At 40.5% G+C, this 22,856-nt stretch overlaps 2 protein-coding genes across 2 annotated transcripts in view; both read right to left on the bottom strand.

The window, feature by feature from the left end:
* Positions 1-4,428: 4,428 nt before the first annotated feature.
* LOC115145131 (ly6/PLAUR domain-containing protein 1-like) lies at positions 4,429-14,339 on the bottom strand. The gene is made up of 3 exons (XM_029686426.2): positions 14,050-14,339; positions 10,744-10,878; positions 4,429-7,492 (listed from the first exon to the last, which is right to left on the bottom strand). Exons 1-3 carry the CDS (start codon positions 14,096-14,098, stop codon positions 7,257-7,259), a joined length of 420 nt encoding a protein of 139 aa, XP_029542286.1. The 5' UTR covers positions 14,099-14,339; the 3' UTR covers positions 4,429-7,256.
* A 693-nt stretch (positions 14,340-15,032) lies between these two features.
* LOC115133142 (nck-associated protein 5-like) overlaps positions 15,033-22,856 on the bottom strand; it is a 175,146-nt gene continuing 167,322 nt past the window's right edge. The window contains 1 exon segment of the mRNA XM_029666077.2: positions 15,033-17,626. Coding sequence (XP_029521937.2) covers positions 17,303-17,626 — 324 coding nt within the window. The 3' untranslated portion in view covers positions 15,033-17,302.

Raw genomic sequence — 22,856 nt, forward strand, 5'->3', positions numbered from 1 at the left:
CACTATATAATGCGTGCCCGTTTTCCCGTGGTACATGTACACCACATGCAGGCACATGCTCCTATACGTCTCTAAGTGCGTAGAGTACATGCTCCTTTTCTTTAAATAATCAAAGCCATAACTGCTCACCGAGTCGGTGACCGCGGTTACGGATTTTTCTTTTTAGGTGGTCTTTTTTTTTGTTGAGCATCTGCCCCACCAAAAGGTCTGTCTGTGCATTGCCCTGACCGTGCATGTCTGCAACAGCATGTATTTGTGATGCCATTTCAATATTTAAGTCTGCTGCGAAGCCCCCCCCATTTAAACATGCCAATTAACACACGTGAAATGATAACTCAGATCAATCCCATCGAAACTCTGGCTCCAAAATTATCCTATTAAGCCAGTATTAGCAGTCGGGTGATTAGGATGTTCCTATGGTTTTGGACCCACCTCCACTATCCCATCCCAAAAACATAATAACTACCTTGCACACAATCCTTCCCAAAATATGAATACTTTTGCCATCCTGGCTAACACACTTGCAAAGTAAACAAATCAAACATGAGTTGAAGTCCCTCATCAACTAGAGTGTTTCAACCAGCACCCCCTAATATGACTATGTTTGCACAAACATCATTAGGGCCGAAGCAGAGGTAGCCCTATTGTTTCTAATAATCTCTGTCTTTTTTGCTGTTTCTTAAACCCAGGAGGTCTGTAGTCTGCAGTTAGTACCCCCTCTTCTCCTACTATCTCAATCCTTTGGCTCTCTCCTTTTCCACACAGCCTCTCTGCTTAATAGCGCTGTCTGTCGACAACACTTTTTCTGCTGCAGGGTGCAGTTGCCGCTGCTTTAATGATCCTACAGGAGCGTCCGCTTTGCTTGTGTTCAGCACTGTGTTTCTCTGTGATCTTGTGCGTCTAACTGCGTACTTTTATCCCACCGGCCGAGGCTTAATCTTCTTCATTTACTGTACGAAGAGTACATAATTGCTTCCGGCTCACATGTGCCTCATCCTATGATTTTGTGTGTGTTTACTAGAAATATTACTACTGGGACTTATTAACACTGTAAATGTGCTGTTGGTCCATCGTTGCGCAATCAATTGGGAAGCATGTAAGCCTCACTTAAGACATGGATGACAGTTGATGTGAATGAAAGCGGATGCTCGTTGTTGCCATCGTATTCCTAAAGGAGAGTAGATAACAAAACAAATGGTGGAGGTGAAAGACATCTCCTCATCCAAATCTCAAGCACATCATCTTAAAGCTCATGAGTTGAACGAGGCATTAATGCTACTCGAACGTACCGGGCAGAAACAGAGACCTCAAGGTCCGCTACACCTCACAGGAAGCTAAGACTATATGTTGCTAGGTTTTTGTTGGGAACACGTGCCAGGTGTTTGCCGATACACCTGGAGCCTTCCATACACTGATTTTATATCTTTGCCGGAATTACTTTTGTACGTTGAGAGGAATATGGGGCTCCATTGCCCTTGCCAGAGCTTGAAAAGAAGCCATGAGGCGTTATGTCTCACTGAAGGGGCTTTTGGACCTGGTGCATCAGCATTCGATGAGAGACTGACAGACTGACAGACAATGTAATTTTGGCTGCATTTACAGAGGCAGCCCAATTTTGACATTTTTTCCAGTCTTTTGACTAGTCACATCAGACCTTTTCACATCTTTTTCAGAGCTGATGTGATTGGACAAAAGATCAATATAAAAAAAAAATCTGAACTCTGCCTTAGAGAGGCACATAGAATCGGTTTCTAAATCACTTACGCCTGCAGCAGCCCCTTCTGAAGTGCATGTTATCTTGTCCCCCGCGGGACGGTTGAGCTAACGTAGGCTAATGTGATTAGCATGAGGTTGTAAGTAACAAGAAAATTTCCCAGAACATAGACATATCTGATATTGGCAGAAAGCTTCAATTCTTGTTATTCTAACTGCACTGTCCAATTTACAGTAGCTATTACAGTGAAATAATACCATGCTATTGTTTGCGGAGAGTGCACAGTTATGAACTTGAAAATGTATTAATAAACCAATTAGGCACATTTGGGCAGTCTTGATACAAATTGTTGAACAGAAATACAATGGTTCATTGGATCAGTCTAAAACTTTGCACATACACTGCTGCCATCTAGTGACCAAAATCTAAATTGTACCTGGGCATTTCAGGTACAAAAATAAATAATAACTGCATGTTTCTTTCTTTGTATTATCTTTTACAAGATCTATTCTATATTATTCTACATTAATTTCACATTTCCACAAACTTCAAAGTGTTTCCTTTCAAATGGTATCAACAGGTCCTGAGCTACAGGCAGTTAGATTTGGGTATGTCATTCTAGGTGAAAATTGAAAAAAGGGGTGGATCCTTAAGACGTTTTAATACCTAAAACTATTTGCCTGAAAGTTTATTTGTTGAGAAGCCATAACAATCACATCTTCAATGTGTTCGAGTGTAATTGCATTCCACGCCAAAACGCTTGAAATAAGCAGCAAGACTCATTGTGAGAAACAGTGTAGAGAGCATTTGAGAGGAGGTTTTCAATCATGGCCGCTTTGTATTCAAACCACTCTCTCTGTGTTTTTGTTCATGGGCTTTAAATTGTAATCTCTTATTTTCTTTGCCAGCCTTTATCAGGTCACAATGAAAACCAGTGGTGACTATCTCCAAAGTGGGCATTCTGGGCTTTTGTATATGATATTAGAAACACACACACACAGAGATATTGATAACTCCAGAAGAAGCCCAATCATGCTCGCATAGGACACATCAGACTTTATGCTGACTGTTGGCCAAAGATACATATTTCGTTGACATATTCCATCAATGACAGTGGAGTGGGTTTACTGCCTGTTCAGGGGCAGAACGACAGATTTGTACCTTGTCAGCTCGGGGATTTGAACTTGCAACCTTCCGGTTACTAGTCCAACGTTTTAACCACTAGGCTACCCTGCCACCCCATGCTCCATTAGGGTATATTTGAAGACATCTGATAGCATATCACTCCATTGCGTAGAGCCACATCCGTCTGTGTTGCCTCTAAGTGGCAAAACAGTGCTATGTAAAGGAAAGTGTATTGTGTAAGACTTGCCCACAGCCTACATTACGGCAGCACTGGGTTGTTTGTCACTGCAGACACCAAGAAGGCAGGGGACGACCCTGACACAGCTGATCTCTCTAACACACAGATTTGAACAGTATCACCGTCAACGGTCTTATCCATAGTTTCTTACACCATAGAGAAACCTACATACTGCACCATCCTCTACTTTCTTTTCTGCCTGAAGCAAATGATCGTTGTGCTTGTTAGCGCCTGCTTGTTCATCACTGACTGCACCAAAATATGTACTTCCCCGTGTATACATGAAGGAATGGCAAGAAGCTGCTTGGTTATAATTGGCCTCTGCGCCGAACTCCTTATTGCCTCTCGTAGCATGATAATTGAAGGTGGTGACAATGTAAAGTGTATGGTAGTGTGGTACTCAAAGTGGATGGCAGAAAGTAGCATTATACGGTACAGTTAATTTAGTCCCTCATCTACTGTGGAGGGAAATGTAGAATATTCGGTGTGAGAAATGTGCTTTACAAATTCAATGACATATTGTTATTAAACGGAAAGACATTTACAATGGTCTTACTAGTTTGTGCAAGGCTAGACAGCGAAACAGTGACAATGTTCTGAAGACATGGTTAATCGTGGACACGAATGGGTCGTCATATTCCAACACAATTATACAGTAGTTTTAATTAGAGAAACCTAACAATGCAAACCTTTGAGAGAGAAAAAAATCTGAAATGAAGGTCTATTGCATTAGTATTCTCTGTAATAATGGAATTACAACGTTGGAAATTGGGAGCTGCAGAATTACAACGAAACAGGTGCGTGGGTGGAGGCTTTGTCCACTTAGATGTCAACGTTAATCGATGAAACCACTTCAATGTTTTCCATTCTGCCCTAGCCTACATCTAGCTATGTGGAAGTGACAGAAATATGAAATGCAGGGACATCTCCCCGTGATATCCATTTTACAGACGGTGGAATCAGTTGAACAAGGTCCACATAGTACGTACCTGGTGGAGAATAAGAAGAAAAACCCTAGCCGCTGGAGGTCACTGAAATGTCAAGCTAGGCTCCGAGACATGATATTTCACAGCCTCCGTCACCCTGGGTCTCTCATTTAAACGTGGGGCACGGCTGTGTCGGGCATCCCTCTCTCCCTGGCTCCCTTCCTCCATCTCTCTCTCGCAGTGTGAGGTTGACTTAACAAGGCCCACGTCTCACTTACAGACAAGCCTTAACTCCCCAGCAAAAGAGGTTGGCATTTTAAGACTCATGAGGTCATTAAAAATCGTATTATACATATTGTATTTGTCTATTACGTATTTAGGTCAATTGAAAACAGAATGGTGAGTCTGCTGTTTCAGAAGCAGTTTTCTTTTTGTCATAACTCTTTATTTGCATTTCACATGGGCAGAATATACAATCACTCTTCACAGAAGACCAATTAAGGGAGACCATCAAAAAAATTACCCATAATTCCCCAATTCTGTTGAACATGTCTACCTGTTAGCTCAATGCCTTACACATTCAAGATAAACATCAAATCAGGTGGGGAAAAAAGCTCTATCATTATCCCTATCGTTTAATTTAATCACTATCTTTTAATTTGAAAGATGAATTATGACATACTTTTTACATGATCCTCTTTACAAAGCCTTTCAATAATTATAATGGCCAATTAATACATCGAATCAAATCAAAATGAGAGTAAGTTATTAGATATGTTTCTGAAATCTATTGACATTTCAATAAATGCTGTATCTTAAAAAGAAAGGTCTTCCCTTCAGTCTCTGTGCTGCCATTTCAGAAGAATAAATAAATAATCAATTGACAATAGACTCAGCTGGAAAAAAAGACAACGTAGATGCTGTAAAGCTACTGTTAAGCTAGTACTGAGTATGACTGGCAAAAGCCCATGGCACAAGAACCAAGAAAGAAACACTAGCCAACAAAAATAAACACCCCCTCATGTATTTCCTCCTGCAACTGTTGTCCTTTACACTTTTGTACAGTTCCCTCCCAAATTAACTCCACAATGTCGCGTCAACAAGTAGTCATATAAACTCTAATTACCATTGAGGGGCGTCAGTTTTAGGGGTCAATAGAAACATTTTGACCAGTCACTCACTCCAATGTTTTATGTGGATCATGTTATACAATCCTAAACAGTTGTGTTTGTGCTCTCTCTGGTACTTTCAAGTGGCAATCCATCAGACAGGAAACATCAATCGAAAGAGAGAGAATATAATTTCAGTAAGACATAACAGTAGGAGCAGTATTTGTACATGATGCATTGTTGAGCATATGTATCCATCAACTCTGACCCTCCACCGATAGCTAAGTGATCCATTCCACAACACACCGTACGTGGTGAGCGTTCCAGATCGCGGATCGTTTTGCAATTGTTTCCACTTCTGTGAGTCAATGTGTTGCAAAGGACATATGCTGCTGAATGAGCATTATACTAACATCATAAATAGTGGCAGGTGAGCAACTACACTAAAAAGCACCTCTACACAGTTTAAGCAGGTAGCTACAATAACCAATACTTATATCCGACCTTCCCGCAATGACAGCCACATATCTCATGTCTATACAGAACATTTTATAATATGCATCCCTGCAATTTATCAGTTATGTATAACTGAACTGCATAAGTTCTACAACTAAAAAGCTGAACTATAAGGACTGTTGAATGACTTCAAATATACTTTTTCTAGGCAAGTCAATTAAGAAAAAATTCTTATTTTCAATGACAGCCTAGGCACAGTGGGTTAACTGCCTTGTTCAGGGGCAGAACAACAGATTTTTGCTTTGTCAGCTCAGGGATTCGATCTTGCAACCTTTTAAGGTTCCTAGTCCAACGCTCTAACCACTAGGCTACCTGCCTCCCTAATGACACCTAAAAAGTTTTTGAAGTTGAAACCAGGTTGATGCAGATTATTATCATTCTGTAAATGACTACAGCTAATAACAGGTTACTGAATATGTTGATTTATATAACGTCTAAATGGATAAGTTTAAAAACAAATCCCTTGTGTCTTTCAGCAATATTTGAAGTCCAAGAAAGTAACTGGGTATATACAGATGTAGGATCTTAATTTGATCAACCTGTTTTTGCAGGGAATTTCCTGCACAGTAGGAAAAGTAAACTTGTAGTGTATTCAAGGTTTTTAAAGGCTTCTAAAGTTGTAATTTCCACTTTAACATTTTGGACTTGGTTTGCCCTATCAAAATGTTTTATCAACCCCTACAAAAATGTCCATTAATTATAATCTACACAATAATTCAGGATTTGTTGCTGTAGGAATATTTTCCTGCTGTGAGAAACTGGTCAAATTAAGATCATACATCTGTACTTACAAATGATATAAGACATGATATCCAGCATTTAGTACTTACTATAACAAGAACTTGTACCAGTAGCAAATGATGCAGACATCTAAGTATATCTCCACAATCCCTACAACTCGCTGCTCAATGTCCTCAGCTGTCAGTGCCATCTCTACACTCAGATCTATGATGAGTTAACACAATTCTCACACAGCTAAACGGCTGCTGAGTACTCACTGACTGTGATCCCGTCTGACTCCTAATCATCGGAACTATTGATCTGACGCGTTCGATCTACCTATAAACATGAGAACACCGACGTTGATGAGGTCAGTGCCCACTGCCCCCAATAGGGACCCTACAGAGTAAGCAAAGGGTGATTGGAGGGCAAGGGATGAACGACGAAGAAGGAGGCAATGGTAAAGCATTCAGTTCTCAAAAACTCAAAACACCAGGATTATAAAAGGGGATCCTTCCAAAGAGTCTTAAGCTCTTGAGTATCCGATCCAAAGATGAAGCTGTAGAGTCCACAGGTGGCTGCTGAGGGGAGAACGGCTCATAATAATGCCCGGAACGGAGCAAATGGAATGGCATCAAACACCTGGAAACCATAGAAACCATGTGCTTGATGTCTTTGATACCATTCCACCTACTCTGCTCCAGTCATTACCACGAGCCCGTTCGTCCCAGTGCCACCAACCTCCTGTGATAGTCTCTTATGTATAGGATTCCTCTCCAAAGACGACACTAGAGTCTGATGTAGCCAATACACTACGTAGTGTTATGTACACTGTAGGCTTTATGTACTCTCATAATACTCTAGTGTGATCTTCGGGTAGAGGAGGGGACAAATAGACGCTTCTAGGTCTATGCCAGAGAGAGGGAGACCAGCGTGAGGGAGACCAGCAGCAAAAGAAGGGAGGAAAATGAAGAGGTGGCGGCCGACGGGACCGGGCGGTTCTTCTTCCGGGGCCCATTGCAGAGCGGTGTGTTACAACAGGAGATGCACACAGAGTTGATCCTTCCAGTGCAGAACTGCTGGTAGCCTGATGAGGATATGAGGCATGCCCCGGACGAGGCACAGGACTTGCGGTAAAATATGCCTGAAGAAGGAGAGAGAGAAGCGGTCAGGGATAGTGCAAAGCTATACAGGAAGTCCAGGTCAAGGTGTGTGTGGTAGTGAGACTGTTGGAGAAAATACTGCCAAGTCTCGGAGCAAACTGAGGTAGCACAAGCACTGGGGAAGGGAGGGTTAAAAGTCCTTCAACTGTCATTTTTGTTTTGTTTTCATTAATGTGTGTCTGTTTTATGGGATGTCTGGCCTATACCATGTCTCGCACCCTTTCACAGTGCATTTTCTTGTGCGTAAAGCAAATACTGTGAAAATCAGACAAAGTATGATCTAATCTACCTTTTTTTCACAAATATACAGGAATAACAATTACACATCAAGAAAATGTGGTGATTTGAAAATATTAGCCTTAGGATCTTAGCTTAGTGAGAAATTCTCGAGACATACAGTATATTGTAATTCAGTGCTATTTGCAATTTAACAGAACTTTATCCTGATCAATACTGGAATGGTTCATATTCCTGGGAGGTGATCCTCTAAGTGCCTGGAACCTTTGTAGAGCCGTTGTAAAAAATAAAACCTTGAGAATGTCACCTCGACAGAATATAATGCTCTCAAACTATGGAACAATTGCAACAAAACTATGCTTTGATTTATATGGTGGCGAGAGAATGCACATGAACAAGAGTATTTCGATTTCATGGAAATGTTGTTGTGCCATTAAGTCTTACCACAGGAGGTGGTAAGAAAGCCTGCGTCTCCCTGCCTGATAAATGAACACCTTGCAGGGACTCAACAACTCCCACTTCTCCCTACTCCTTCCTAGGAAATAGACACTGGGCTTTTGGACACAAACAAATCCAAGGTGACCCTGGAGATGTGACTCACGCTCCACTGAATCTATAAGCATTAGTAATTGTTATAAGCATATATGGATGCTTATAATGTGTTCTTTGCTGAAATTTGTCAACAGACTGCAAAGAGCTGTCATAATGATGAGAAGGGGCGGCAGGTAGCCTAGTGGTTAGAGCATTGGGCCAGTAACCGATAGGTTGCTGCATCGAATCACCGAGCTGTCGTTCTGGCCCTGAACAAGGCATTTAACCCACTGTTCCCCGGTAGGCAGTCATTCGCAAGTTCATAAGTGCTCACGACATGTCTTACATTGCATTGTAACTGTGGCATAGTGCGTTATACCTGTCGACGTTAAGTAAAGTGTTACGAAAAATTGTAATTAAAGCGTAGAGAGGAAATAGATGAAAGGGGGAAGAGAACTGCTAGTCACATTAAAACTTCCATCAAAACTTTACTGCTCTAATTTACTCGTCTTTCTCTTGAAATAATGACAGATGAGCTGTCAGACAAAGTGGCAATTTGTAAATGCAATACAATATTCTTGTTTTGTCTCAAAGACGTCAGACAAGCCTTCAAGACAAAAGTAGACAATTTCAGCCTGTGTCGGCCCCTGATTACTGCTATTAAGTTTGACATAACTAACAATACAACTTTAGCTTAATCAACCCTCTTCTTTGTTCCATACTTCATCACTTTGCACATTTAGAACTGACTGTCTAACAAACCAAGTCCCCAAACCTTTATTGGGGAGAGGAATGGGTAGAGACCAAGCTGACACCAATTCACGTGTAAAAGCCAACTTTCCTTGAGGATTATGTTACAGAGGTCTTCACATATCATACACACATTATGCAAGTACTTCTTTCCACGAAAATGTTATGGTAATTCGCAAATTCATTATTTGTGATAAATTGCGGTTGCTGCACATAAAGATAATTAGTTAGGCTCCTGGTCTCAGGCTGACATTATATGAAATGATCAAATTAAGGAACACATTCATTACCCAACATTGCTAGAAGGTTTTATGTTAGAATAAAAGTATGCATGAATTTTCATTTTATCTGCTTACAGGAGCACATAAGAATCCCTTTGCCAACATCGCATTTGAATCAAATGACTCAGAAGACCTTTCTAAAGAGTGCAGAGACTGGAAAAGATTTGTGAATATACTGTAAGCATGTGCATTTCACACAAAAGTGCATCCTTATCTCAAGGTTATTCAAACCATTACACAGCATTACACATAGTGTACATTTGTCCATGACATTATTGTCATAGATCATTGCCTTTGAGTGATGAAGCTTGTCCACCATCACGTTCAGAGACATAGTTTGGGCATAAAACACTCTCTAAAGACAATCTAGCTACATGTATGATGGTCTTGGTACATTTTTTTAATACTCTTGTAAATGAAAGCATACATTTGATCACAAGTGACATACTGTACATGTAATAACACTGGATGTGGTAGGAACAATAGGCCTAGTGTATTTGAAGGGCGTTATCTCATTAAGCAATAAGGAATGAAGGGGTGTGCTGTATGGCCAATATACCACAGCTAAGGGCTGTTCTTAAGCACGATGCAACGTGGAGTGCCGGGATACAGCCCTTAGCTGTGGTGGTATATTGGCCATATACCACAAACCTCCTGAGGTGTCTTGTTGCTATTATAAACTGGTTACCAACGTAATTACAGCAGTACAAATAAATGTTTTGCCATACCCGTGGTATACGGTCTGACATGCCACAGCTTTCAGCCAATCAGAATTCAGGGCTCATATTACCCAGTTTATAATGAAAAACAAATATTCATGGATCAACTGAGTACAGCAACCAGCAACCAAGGGGGTTAACCTTCCTTTGGGAAAATCCCATTAAAAGAATATGAGCCATAAACCATGAATTAACTATGGTAATAGCCTCTTCATCTATGGAGATTCTTTGATAGTTCCCAATTGATTTAGTGGGCATAGGTATAGGCCTAGTTTATGATCTCATTTGTTTACGTTACAAGGAGACCCTATAGGTCAGTTCCACTGAATTCAGAGATAGAGAGGAAGTACACGAAAGAGGAAAATATACCTTATTTAGGTCACATGTTAAAAGTGTCACAGTCCGGTGTGGGTTGTTTTGCATTGCAAGGTAGGTGTCAGAGAAGGCAGTGTGGCCTGGGGTGGTCTAGCTGCAGAACACAGCTCTATTGTGTTCGACGTGGGTTCTAATCCGACCCACGCCCTTCTGACACAAAACAGATCCCCCAAACTTCCTGTCTTTCTCTCACTAGTCTCTCTCGTCAAACTAAAGCTCACACTCTGCTGTGGCGGAGATACAGCATCTGCGAGAAGGGACTACTCTCCCACTATCTCGATCCAATGAAGAACAAATGAGGAAAGGAATGGGACTGCCCAGGAGACTCTGTTTTCTTACCATCCTTCTTCACCAGTACCTCTTTCTGACACATGTCCTGCACGTTGACCGTGCAGTTGACAATGAACTCCGGCGTGGAGCATTCATTGTTTTTCACCTCCTCACACTGGTAACATTGGATCTGGAGAGCATAGCCTGTACAAGAGAGAGAGAGAGAGAGAGAGAGAGAGAGACAGGAAGAACCGCAAGGGTTAAAATAAAACATTTTTTAAAGCCCACAAGAACAGTTCACCAGTATCTGGCATATACTGTGGTAATCTCATTAGTCTATGAATGTTGGTCAAGAGAGATTACAGGCAAATTCTTTCAGGCGTGTTTAGCTGTGCTTGATTGATCTTGCCTGGTACATCATAACCAATGGAGTGGTCAAAAAAAGTGCAAAGCAACTCTGCCCAACCGGCACTCCAGGCAGGCTTGATCAAAACGCTGAACGTTTTTGAAAGATTAGGCCTTAAATCTTACTTGAAAGATTTGAAAATGTTATTTTGTGCAGTTCAGTCGTTAGTATTATCCCTTGTTCATTTAGGGCCTTTCAGCCCAACATATTTTCCTCCCAACTAATCAAGAATAAGTGTTTTTGTGATCTATTGCCATTACCACAGACCAGGAACTGTATCCTCGAGGAGAGACAAATGCATCTTTGAAATGAAAAAGTCTCTTTGCTGGCATTTTGAAAGTCAACTTGGTACCTATTTGCAATGATCAGAGGACAAGGAGGTGGACTCTGAAAAAAAGACTGGATCTCCTCGATGAATAACAAATGTGAAGATGATCTCAACGAGCATTTCATGTTGGAGAGTCGATGTTGATGCTATCCTTACACATGCAGACATGTTGCAAATATCAGACAATAGGACTTTGAGCTAATATGATGACATTTCTGTACCACACCACAGAAAGCACTGACAAGTCACACAAAACACATACTTCTCTGACTACATACACGTTTGTCAAGACAGCAAAGGAACACAGTAGAGAGGAGTTGTTTAATGCACAAACAGATCTGGAGTCAGGATAAAGGGATTTTGACTGAAAATAATGAACAAATAAGTTTCAACAATATAAATCCATACTCTCATTTACTTGCCAACTAAACTTAATCGGACACAATTGTGTGTGGAAGCTGGGCATACTGTATCTGTGCAGGGAAAATGGCCCCTCAACTTTACCCACTAGAATAATAATTGCCATTCTGACTACTACAGGTCAAAACAATCAAGCCAGAGTGTTTCAGACAAAGTGCTTTATCCACACACTCAATGAAGCTGTTGCTCCAGCACTGACTTCAAATGAGATGAATTCATTCTAACATGACTGATTGGAATTAAATGGAAATTGAGATTAACAAAGAATGACAGATGGTTGGCTATTCATGCAAAATTGTTTCACAGGGATGAAAAATCGGAAGAATTTAACAGAGGATTCCCGGATGGAGAGCACAATCTGATTCAGGGTTTGCAAATGGGGGTTTAGCCGAAACATGCATGACCGTGCAATGATAAACAATAATTCAACATTTTCTCAAGCGCCACAGTTTCAGGTCATTTGTTCTCCATGACAGATAGTACTGTGTTCTAATTATTGAACTGGAGACAGTCATTCATTTCCCAGTCTGACAGCGCCATCAAGCACAAATTCAATTGAAAAGGATCCCCCCCACCAAAAATCAGAGCGTAATTACGTTAAAACCAGATAAATGCTTCAAAACCCCATCCATCAACGAAGCAATAGTCTCTTAAAGTGCCTAAACACATCCTAGACTGTATTGCATTTGTCCTCTATAAACCACTGGATATTGACACTATATATAATGAACATTTAGGCAAGCATAAAGTTATGTACATATTGTCTATACTGTTCATTTTGTTCCGCAATACCCTTTTCACTGAGGTAAAAAAAACTAATCAAATTACTTAGAAGTAATTTCTGCTAACAATGAAGATGATGTTTTAAGGAGTGGGTATGTTAACCAAACGCAGCACATCCAACTCAGAACGGACAGAACATTTGTATGTTATTTACACCAGAGGCATTTTTGGCGAGATCACTGTTCATATGCCATGTGCAATGGGTTCAAGTGGAAATATGGACTGGAAAAGCTCTGAGCGGCTGATTGTCACATCATTCTGATGATATGATCCGTGGACGTATGTTGGAAAGACAATGCGGACTACCCCATTGACATGGATTATCATTGTCATTTTACCTGATTCTTTTTTTAGCAACTACATTACCACCATTTGTATACATTATTAGCATATCCTTGCTATAAGGTGACCCATGTGGATTGAGAAATCCGTTTATTTGCCGTCATCTATCTTCAATTGTGTATTTTCCTTCCACAGTCATCTGAAGAGAGACAGCTTTGTTATTCTCTGCATATTTAGTGATATTAATATTCATCACAGGTGTTCATGGAGTGGTATATCAGCTCATTTAACACCCACAAAAAAAATGTGTGATTTAGTTTATTACATTCACCAGAGCTGACAACTGTTGATCAGTCATGTTCCTTATCATTTGAGCTTGATGGAATGCCTACACCTGTAAAATAAAATGTTGAATTGCATTTGTGTTGTCAATTAGAGAGCTATTAATTAGCTATTGATAATGAGTGGCCTACACATGTCCCTCTGCTTTATGAAATGACTGAATACATTCGTCACCTGTAATGGTGTGTAGTCATGTTTAATAGCAATTCATTGGAATACTTAATAGCCTAATTAGCATACCATGTAGGGCAATTGTAAGATCACAAAGATGCTCTAAATATGGAATAATGTTCAATGTTTCAGCATGTCACGCTCTATTATTTAACATTGACATTTTTAAACAACATCATTAAATTGAAGAAAAAATATGTAAAATAGAAGTCTAAATCACATTTTGAAAATATCTGCCTTTGCACAGGTGATATGCGCAATAGTTTTACAGACGTAATTATGACCTAAGGTGACATATTTTTTTGTAGCTGGAGCGCAGGTGCCTATAGAAATGTCAAATTCAAGAATCTGTGCCACAATTTCTTATTCCAAGACAGTTATAAATGCATTTACTGAGATGATTTGATCTGCAACGGTAACCTTCTGCGCGCCTCCCTGTTGGCATTACTAGACCTCTCCTGGACTTCTGAAAAATATGTAATTGTTTTCATCTGACAACAAAAAGCTGCCCAAAATCATTTAATCCAAACTTGAATTAGATTGGAATAGCTGGAAACCCACATCACGAGGAAATACTCTCAGCACCCGAATACAACGCAGAAAGCCAACACATGTAAGATTACGTCTCCAAAGTTTAGCATACCTGTTTTGAGGAAAATTCCAAGCAAAGTTGCATAAATGAGAAGCAACATCCTCTCCCAAATGACACTTTAGAGGAACACATGAGACCAGGTGAACTTAAAACGAAAGCAAACCCCTTAGATGGATCCGTGGCATCAAAGTGTTAGAGCACATTCTGCAGCGAGGAATGTGATGCGCAGCGCTAAACGAGGGCGAGCTCTGCGGTTCTAGAGACCACGTTGCAGAATTCCAGTGAAATTGGATAAAGATAAATCATAAAACGTACCACGTGATGAAAGCTCGTGATATGGAAGCAATTCATCAATCACTCATATGCTACACACGCAGATCTGTGACTGTCACCTTTGGATAGGCTTTTGGGCATGGAATGCACCGTTGGCAGCCATGCACATTTAACCAGATTTAGAAAGGCTACTATTCCTTAAATACATTCGTTGAGATCATCTCGTGGTTCTTCTGTCTGTTATGGATCTTGTACGTTTCCTGTTAGAGAGAGAGAGAGAGACAGAGAGAGAGAGAAGTGGGAGGGAGAGCGAGAGAGAATGTTTGGAAGTCACTCTAGGGTGGCTGAATTAATTACTTTTATTTATAGTCACATAATTACCCATCAAGAGACTAATTGTTATAAATCCCCCTGCTTTATAAGGACTGTCTCAGAGAGTAAAGCTCGGTGAAAACGGGCTATACGTTTAACACGTTTTATAGTTGAAGAATATGACATGAGCTTTATGGCAAGCATTTGAAGACAGGACGAGGATCAAACTTTCCCTTGCCATTATTAACAATTCCCTGCTGTAGCCTACATACAGACATTTCAGGTACACATTCATGAGCGCAACGGCAAGAAGATCTCACTGTTCCTTGTGACTATAGTACCTTACATTTGACTACAGTATATGATATTGAACGCACATCTGTATGCCAGCACGCACGCACACGCACACACAAACTTCAACCTCCAACAGTTACGGAAGCTGCACCAAATTGAAAATAGGAAATCATTTATTTTTAATTTTTATTGGAAATGATTACGTAAAATATATCATTAAAAGTCTAATGTAACAGCCAAAATTGCACACGTAATTACCAAAGTAACACTGCTGGTAACAGGTTCTCTTACAAAGGAACAATCAAGCAGAGAAGATGTAGGACAATTAAACAACACTATACAGTTCCATGTACAAAAAGTGGGATATAAATACTCGTCAGCTAGAAAAAAATACACATTATGGTCTTAGCAAGACTCTCTTACACATTGTTAACAGTTTCATGGAAAATTGTTCAAACAATGAAACGTACACAATCTGTTTTGATTAGCACCAGAATCAAATTACGCACGTTTGGCATGATGATTTATTCCTATTACGTTTCAAATGTGTTATTGGATAAAGTGATAAAGGGTTGCAGTTGTAGCTTTTATTCGACAAAATAAAACATTTTGTATCGACAAACCCTAAGGAAGTCACAAAACGAGGAAACGGTCAAGAAAAGTTGAGCTGTTCTCAATCAGAAGACATATAGACAAGGTTGAATGATTGGCAAACGTAACACAATGATTTAAATTTAAAATTGCATATACCAGTCAGCAATGCTCCATTCTGATATTAACTTAATTGCAGTATTTAACACACAAACAAAATATACAAAGAAATGAGTGTTTTATGATTCTACAAGAGACACAATTTCAACAGTTCTGTTATCCTGGAGTTCATGAAGGTTTTACTTTTCAAAAAAATGTCTGTTTTCCATTTAAAAAATGACAGCATTTTCCGTGAGTTGTAACCTTATATTCAAGGTAACTAGGTATACGCGTTGCATTTTCCCTGAGCTACTAGCATAGACCTTGCTCCGTAAATGTGTTATTGAAGCCAACAGAAGTTTCTGATTCATAAGTACCATTCAGACACTAGTTTAGTTCCGTTTACATTAAATACTGAGTGACCCAAGTACAATGGTGATGGTACGGGATACTTCAGGATTTTTTTCTACTTCCCCAGAGTCAGATGAATTCGTGGATACCCTTATGTCTCTGCCTGCAGTTTGAAGGACGCTGCAAAATGTTCTCATAATGACTGGAAGTCTATGGTAACTGCTAGCATGCTAGTAGATACCATAGACGTCCAGCCATTGCGCTAACGCTAGTTAGCATTGGCTCACACAACTAACTCTAACTTCCTTCATACTTGATGCAGAGGCATAATAATGGCCTCCATGAGTTCATCTGACTGGGGATGAAGATAAACGGATTTGTTGCCAAATATCCCAAAGTATCCCTTTAAGCCACTACACAGCAGTTGAAGTTCAGCTTGACAGTTTTGACTTGCTGGTAGAAATTATTGATTGTGTATTGATCATGTATTTCTCATCTTTAATACAACTCAAAGTCAATACTGACTCCAGTACATGCAATATGCAGGATATTATTCTTTAAGATTCCACAGTACTGGTGGTTCAATTAAATGTGCATATGCATGTATTTAGGTCACTTAATATAAAGTATAAATCACACCACTTCAAAAATAAAATACATTATTTGTTCTTGTTCTAATGTGTGTCACATTCTAGTACACCATGCAACTTTCAAGATACCACAGCAGTCTGGAAATCGTACACGTTTGAGCCAATGGCTTTAGGAGCTATGATTGCATGGTATGGCTTGCAGTGTATTGCAAGATGGTAGTTGTGGTGTGTAGGCCTGCCATTATGACATACAACAGTGTGGCAGTAAAACATTGTTCCAATTCAAATTTGAGAAATAATGATCAGTGAGAAAACCATCTATCCACATCCAACAACCGTAATAGTTTTTTGCACATTTGATGATTCTTAAGGTATTGCTTCACACTACTAGGCATCATCAGTTGCTCCTGATGATATTACTGATTGGTTTGATTTGGTGGTATTTACTCTAGTTGTGTCTTCAAGTTGAATTTCACTTTTTAAATTCCTTAAAAACTTTGTACAGTATTTTTTTTTACAGTGCAATGATAAAAAACATTCCCCCTTCGGGAAAAAATACATTACGCTAGAAGACAATTTCTAATATTGCTTTCCACACCTTGAACGGTGGTAAGGTTGTAGCCTATAGTTTAATTGTCCAGGTTAGAGGTCATGCAAACTGTACAGTCTGGGTTCACGTCCTTATCTTATGACATCACCTATGACATCACTTCCTTCCTTGTGACCTAAGTGCTTCGGTTGGTGGGAGTAGCAGAGGACTCCACAGAATCATCCCCGGCCTCCACTTTCTTACTCTACACATCGTTGGAGCCTTGACTTGTGCATGAGGAGAAGCTGTCGTAGAGCGAATCGCCGAGAGAACCCACACGCTCCGCCCCGGGCTTGTTGGAGTAGTAGCTGGACGACGAGGGCTCGTTGTCAACCCTGCTGCAGCAGTCCTCTTCTCTCTCCCCTGCGGAACAGGAGCAGTCACCGCTACTGGGCCTTAGCTCTGTCTCCGGGTACAGCCCCAGCCCACTGCTGTTCAGCTTGTTCAGGGAATCCAAGGACACGTCTCTGGAGCCGACCTGGACCCCCCCTCCGCAGCCGCCTGTCGTCATGTCCACTCGATTCCCTTTCTACAGCAACAACAAGACAAACAAGAGAGGGGAAAATTAGACGAGAGGTGTTTTTGTCATCTGCCCACACGGAGTCCACACTGCAGCACATTATTATCACACTTTAAAGGGTCAATCTGGTATTGAAACAACAATAAAGATTTCCCAGATTGCCTCCATAACATATCATATAAGTCATCTGTCACTCGGTCTCTCAATTAAGAATATCCAGAAGCAACAAAAACAAAGGCTGTCATGCTGAATTTACACTGAGTGTACAACAAATGAGGAACACCTTCCTAATATTGAGTTGCGCCCCCTTTTGCCCTCAGAACAGCCACAATCCGTTGGGGCATGGACTCTACAAGGTGTCGAATGTGTTCCACAGGGATGCTGGCCCATGTTGACTCACGAGGTCAGTCTATGTCATGGAAATGTTTTGCACACTCAGGGTACATCTACTTCAGCGTGAAGCAACACCACAAAGCAATTTGACTACCGCCATTCCTGAGTGTCGCATTGATTTATTGAGAGCTTTGTTCATTCTCCTCCCATGCTTAAGGCCCAATAAGTCCGTCTGGGGGAATCTGCCGTGAGATATCAACCTCTCTACAGGGAGAGAGGGAGAGAGAGTGATTCTCCTTCGTAGTTGTTTTAACACAACGTATTATAATGTTGTCAGCAGCCCATGATGTTAAAAAAGAAACGAGTCAAACAGTGGCCGGCTTATTCTCGCTATAAATTAACCAATGGCTTAACCTCAAATATACTGTAGAGCAAACATCTATTGTATATAATTTTGCATATTGATATATTGTATATTGTTATATTGTTTTTGGTATGCACAGAGAATCTCACTTAGAGAATCTTAGTGAATCTCACTTAAAGGTATAATGTGGGATCTGGGTATCTGTTCAATGGAGATTTCAATCCATTGTGTGTTGAAGCATATACCACAACAAGAGTGGGGCTGCCATTTTTCTAAGAAATAAATCCCAGATTGCAGCATTAATGTTGCAGTTTCAGGATGAATCACTAGAGCCCTCTAGGTCCTGTTGTTTATGTACTTTAGAGAAATACTTTTGGCATGTACACTTTAATTGTGTTTGGTTGCTGAACTCAGTGCCTTCTTTCATGGAAAACGCCTCCAAGCCATTCCACCAACCTTGAGTAAATTGGCAACACAACAATAGGAGAAGTCCCCAGTGAGATAAATATATATAAAAAGCTCTGCATCTCCAATCTAGCATAATCACAGAAATCACGCATCATGCAATTTTCCCACATACTGTCATAAATCTAACCACAGTGAATACAAAACACATCTTCAGTAGAAACAAAAATGTATGTTGTGTAATTCAGCCTTGGTCAATAACTACTAGAATATCTTAACGGAAATATTTATGCAGAAATGCACTAAGGAATCTTGAAATAATTTGAGGAATTGTTAGAAGGAGCCTATGCTCTCTTTATCTGTGGTAAAGGTAAACACAAATCTCTGGATAACTGGATTTTCCTCCAGCCAATCTACCGAAGGGGCCAAGCCATCCACACATTTCCCGGGTGGAGAGTATACAGAGGTATTACCATATTATCAGGGGTATAGACCGCCTTCGGGGTTGCACTAAGTCCTCATCATTAAGTGTTCATTGCCAGGTGCCTCTTAGAAATGGCTTTCCTCCCAGGAACTCCAACCACTCCGCTAACAATCTGGTGTTTTACAGTAATGCATTCTAAACACAGGCACTGCGGGTTAGATATTCTTCATGTACTAAATCAGCACAGAGAAAATCAGACTTCTGAAAAATACCACTTTTGAGCTACAATGACTAATAATGGTATTTCAAGGGTTGGTGATAAAAACAAATGTGATTCAAATCTGCACACTGACACATATCTCCATTCTAGCAAAGTTACTGGAAAATCAAAAGTGCCATATCGAAAATGCTTTTTAGTCCAAGACTAGGCTCAATCTGGGTCCGGGAAACAAACCCTATAGTATGTGCCAGTGTAGTGTAGTCTACAGGTGCATGGATGTGGGAGACCATGAGAACAGAGCAGAGGGTGTATGACTTGATTGTGATCAGTGATTGGAATTGGGGTGGCCTTTCGTTCAGTGCCTGTGACAGTGAGGAACAGCAATCATGGTCCTGCTCTTCTCCAAACAGCACTGAGCTCTCTATCTCGGCAGGAGGGATTCTTATCTGTGATTGAATTTGATTTGGTGAAACACAATTACCACTCTTGTCTGTGGGTCGAAAACCAACCTCCGTGCAGACCTTGACCATCCGCTGGCACCTAAGGAGCCAGTTGAAGTGTATCCTTTACAACGGGAACACACAGGAAAACATCGCCTCAGGGGCACTTCAGGTGGAAAAAAGAGCTTGTCAGCGGCTAATTGGTTATCATCTAGCAACTCTGAGGTATTTCAGTTCAATGGGAATGTCTTGGGTAACTGGGATTCTGAAAGAAAATATACGTTGGAAACATTCTTACTTCTAAAGGTGTCAAGAGTCAGTCAGTCGATAAGGAGGCCAAAGAGAGAATGGCTGTTCTTCTCCCTGACTGGGATTCTGGACAATTGTTGTGTGTCTGAAATATGTATTGTTCATATACCACTAATGGTATACTGTTGTGTATGTATGTAAACTCAGCAAAAAAAGAAACGTCCTCTCACTGTCAACTGTGTTAATTTTCAGCAAACTTAACATGTGTAAATATTTGTATGAAAATAACAAGATTCAATAACTGAGACATAAACTGAATGTTCCACAGACATGTGACTAACAGAAATGGAATAATGTGTCCCTGAATAAAGGGGGGGGTCAAAAGTAACAGTCCGTATCTGGTGTGCCTGCCTTACAACAGGCCTACAAGCCCTCAGTCCAGCCTCTCTCAGCCTATTGCGGACAGTCTGAGCACTGATGGAGGGATTGTACGTTCCTGGTGTAACTCGGGCAGTTGTTGTTTTCATCCTGTACCTGTTCCGCAGGTGTGATGTTCGGATGTACCGATCCTGTGCAGGTGTTGTTACACGTGGTCTGCCACTGCGAGGACGATCAGCTGTCCATCCTGTCGTCTCATGGTACGGCCATTGCAATTTATTGCCCTGGCCACATCTGCAGTCCTCATGCCTCCTTGCAGCATGCCTAAGGCACGCTCACACAGATGAGCAGGGACCTTTTGGTGTTTTTCAGAGTCAGTAGAAAGGCCTCTTTAGTGTCCTAAGTTTTCATAACTGTGACCTTAATTGCCTACCGTCTGTAAGCTGTTAGTGTCTTAAAAACCGTTCCACAGATGCATGTTCATTAATTGTTTATGTTTCATTGAATAAGCATGGGAAACAGTGTTTAAACCCTTTACAATGAAGATCTGTAAAGTTATTTGGATTTTTACGAATTATCTTTGAAAGACAGGGTCCTGAAAAAGGGACCTTTCTTTTTTTGCTGAGTTTATGTATGTATGTATAGGCAGTAGCAGATGGCATGCAATTGAAATATATATATATATATATATTGATTCACACTTACATGTCTGTACTTACATGGCTGTATATTGCCTCCACACTTACATGTCTGTACTTCTATTTCCAATTGCATGTCCAAGACCAAAAATATCCCTCTCTCTCCCCATAACATTAGTGCTCCAGGTAACAAGCTGTTACAAGCAGCTGGGGAGAAGGTGTGAACACAGATATTATATAGTTATGAGGCATATGGCTGTGTAACCTGGCCCTCTCTGGTTTGGCTCCTTAGATCCTGCCATGCCCGGCCCCAGCACAGCATCTAATGCTGTTTTCCCCCTGTCAGAGAGGCCTGCAGCAATCTCTATTACCCATCAGGAGAGAGAAAAAGAGAGGTAGCGAGAGAAGGGAGAGCAAGAAGGGAGTGAGAGAGAGAACAAGGGAGAAGGAAAGAAAGAGGGAAAAGGGGAGAGAATGAAAGAAAGAAAGAGGGGGGAAGAAAGAGAGGACGAGAGCCAAGCTGAGAAAGATATAGAAAGAAAAAGGGGGTGGGGTTTTAAGGAGGCAGAGGGAAGAGGGGGTGTAGCCAGGCAGGCAGCGTGGCTGTCAGGCAGTGTCAGGATGATGAATGGGGGCCAGGCTGGGCCATGAGGTCTCTGATGAGAGCTGCCGAGCTTTACATCACTCTCCTGAGTGTTTGTGAAAGGTTATTAAAGGCACTTAAATCACCCAATCTCACACAGCATCCGCGCTCCCCGTCTGCACATTCCACACACTTCGCACTTCCAAAACGAATCCTCCATAACGATATTATGAACTTACCTGACTGTGAATGGTTAAATATACAGTGTGGTCCCAACACCATATTTTACAGTAGGTATATGTTTCCTTTCGACTCATACATTGTCATTTTGGTGCCACACCCACCACTGGTGTGCGTGGCCAAAGACCTCTATTTTCATGTAATCTGACCAAACACCAGTTCCAATAGAATCCAAGTGCCAATGCCATTTAGCACTGCTGGGTGATTTGAAAAGTCCTAGTCAATCGATCAATAATATAATAATACTCTTAGCAAAAAAATGTAACTTTAATTTACAATCTGTAGAAACTAAGAGAGGTTAGTTTCTATAGAAAGGTTCAGAGTTTTTGTGAAACATCATCGCACATTTAAATAATAATAATATTGCAAATAGAAATCAAAACTGAATGGACTTCAGTGATCGATGGGGGGGGGGGGGGGGGTAAGGGTAAACACAAACAAGGATGGGACAAAAAACAAACGAAAGATAACTATTGTAAAATATACTGTGTCCTTAAAATGTACAGTATATAGTATGTAAAAGCTAGAAGTCGAGGCCTAAGTGTTGTTGTCCATTAGTTTACTCCAATTAGGGAAGGGGATGTAGGGTAAGGGGAAAATAATAATGGAAAATATATAACAAATATATATACATACAGTACCAGTCAAAAGTTTGGACACACCTACTCATTACATTTACATTTACATTTAAGTCATTTAGCAGACGCTCTTATCCAGAGCGACTTACAAATTGGTGCTTTCACCTTATGACATACTCATACAAGGTTTTTTTCTTTTACTATTTACTACATTGTAGAATAATAGTGAAGACATCAAAACTATGATATAACACATATGGAATCATGTAGTAACCAAAAAAGTGTTACAATTAAAATATGTTATATTTGAGAATCTTCACAGTAGCCACACTTTGCCTTGATGCATTTGCATTCTCTCTACCAGCTTCATCAGGTAGTCACCTGGAA

The sequence above is a fragment of the Oncorhynchus nerka genome, linkage group LG2 (assembly GCF_034236695.1).
Source record: "Oncorhynchus nerka isolate Pitt River linkage group LG2, Oner_Uvic_2.0, whole genome shotgun sequence".
Lineage (NCBI taxonomy): Eukaryota > Metazoa > Chordata > Actinopteri > Salmoniformes > Salmonidae > Oncorhynchus > Oncorhynchus nerka.

Excerpts from the sequence above, each read along its gene's own strand:
- LOC115145131 (XM_029686426.2), bottom strand. The coding sequence starts at position 14,098 with ATGTTGCTTCTCATTTATGCAACTTTGCTTGGAATTTTCCTCAAAACA. Across the intron at positions 10,879-14,049 it reads TGGAATTTTCCTCAAAACAG|GCTATGCTCTCCAGATCCAA; the intron begins GTATGCTAAACT and ends TCTCTTGTACAG. Across the intron at positions 7,493-10,743 it reads GGTACTGGTGAAGAAGGATG|GCATATTTTACCGCAAGTCC; the intron begins GTAAGAAAACAG and ends CTCCTTCTTCAG.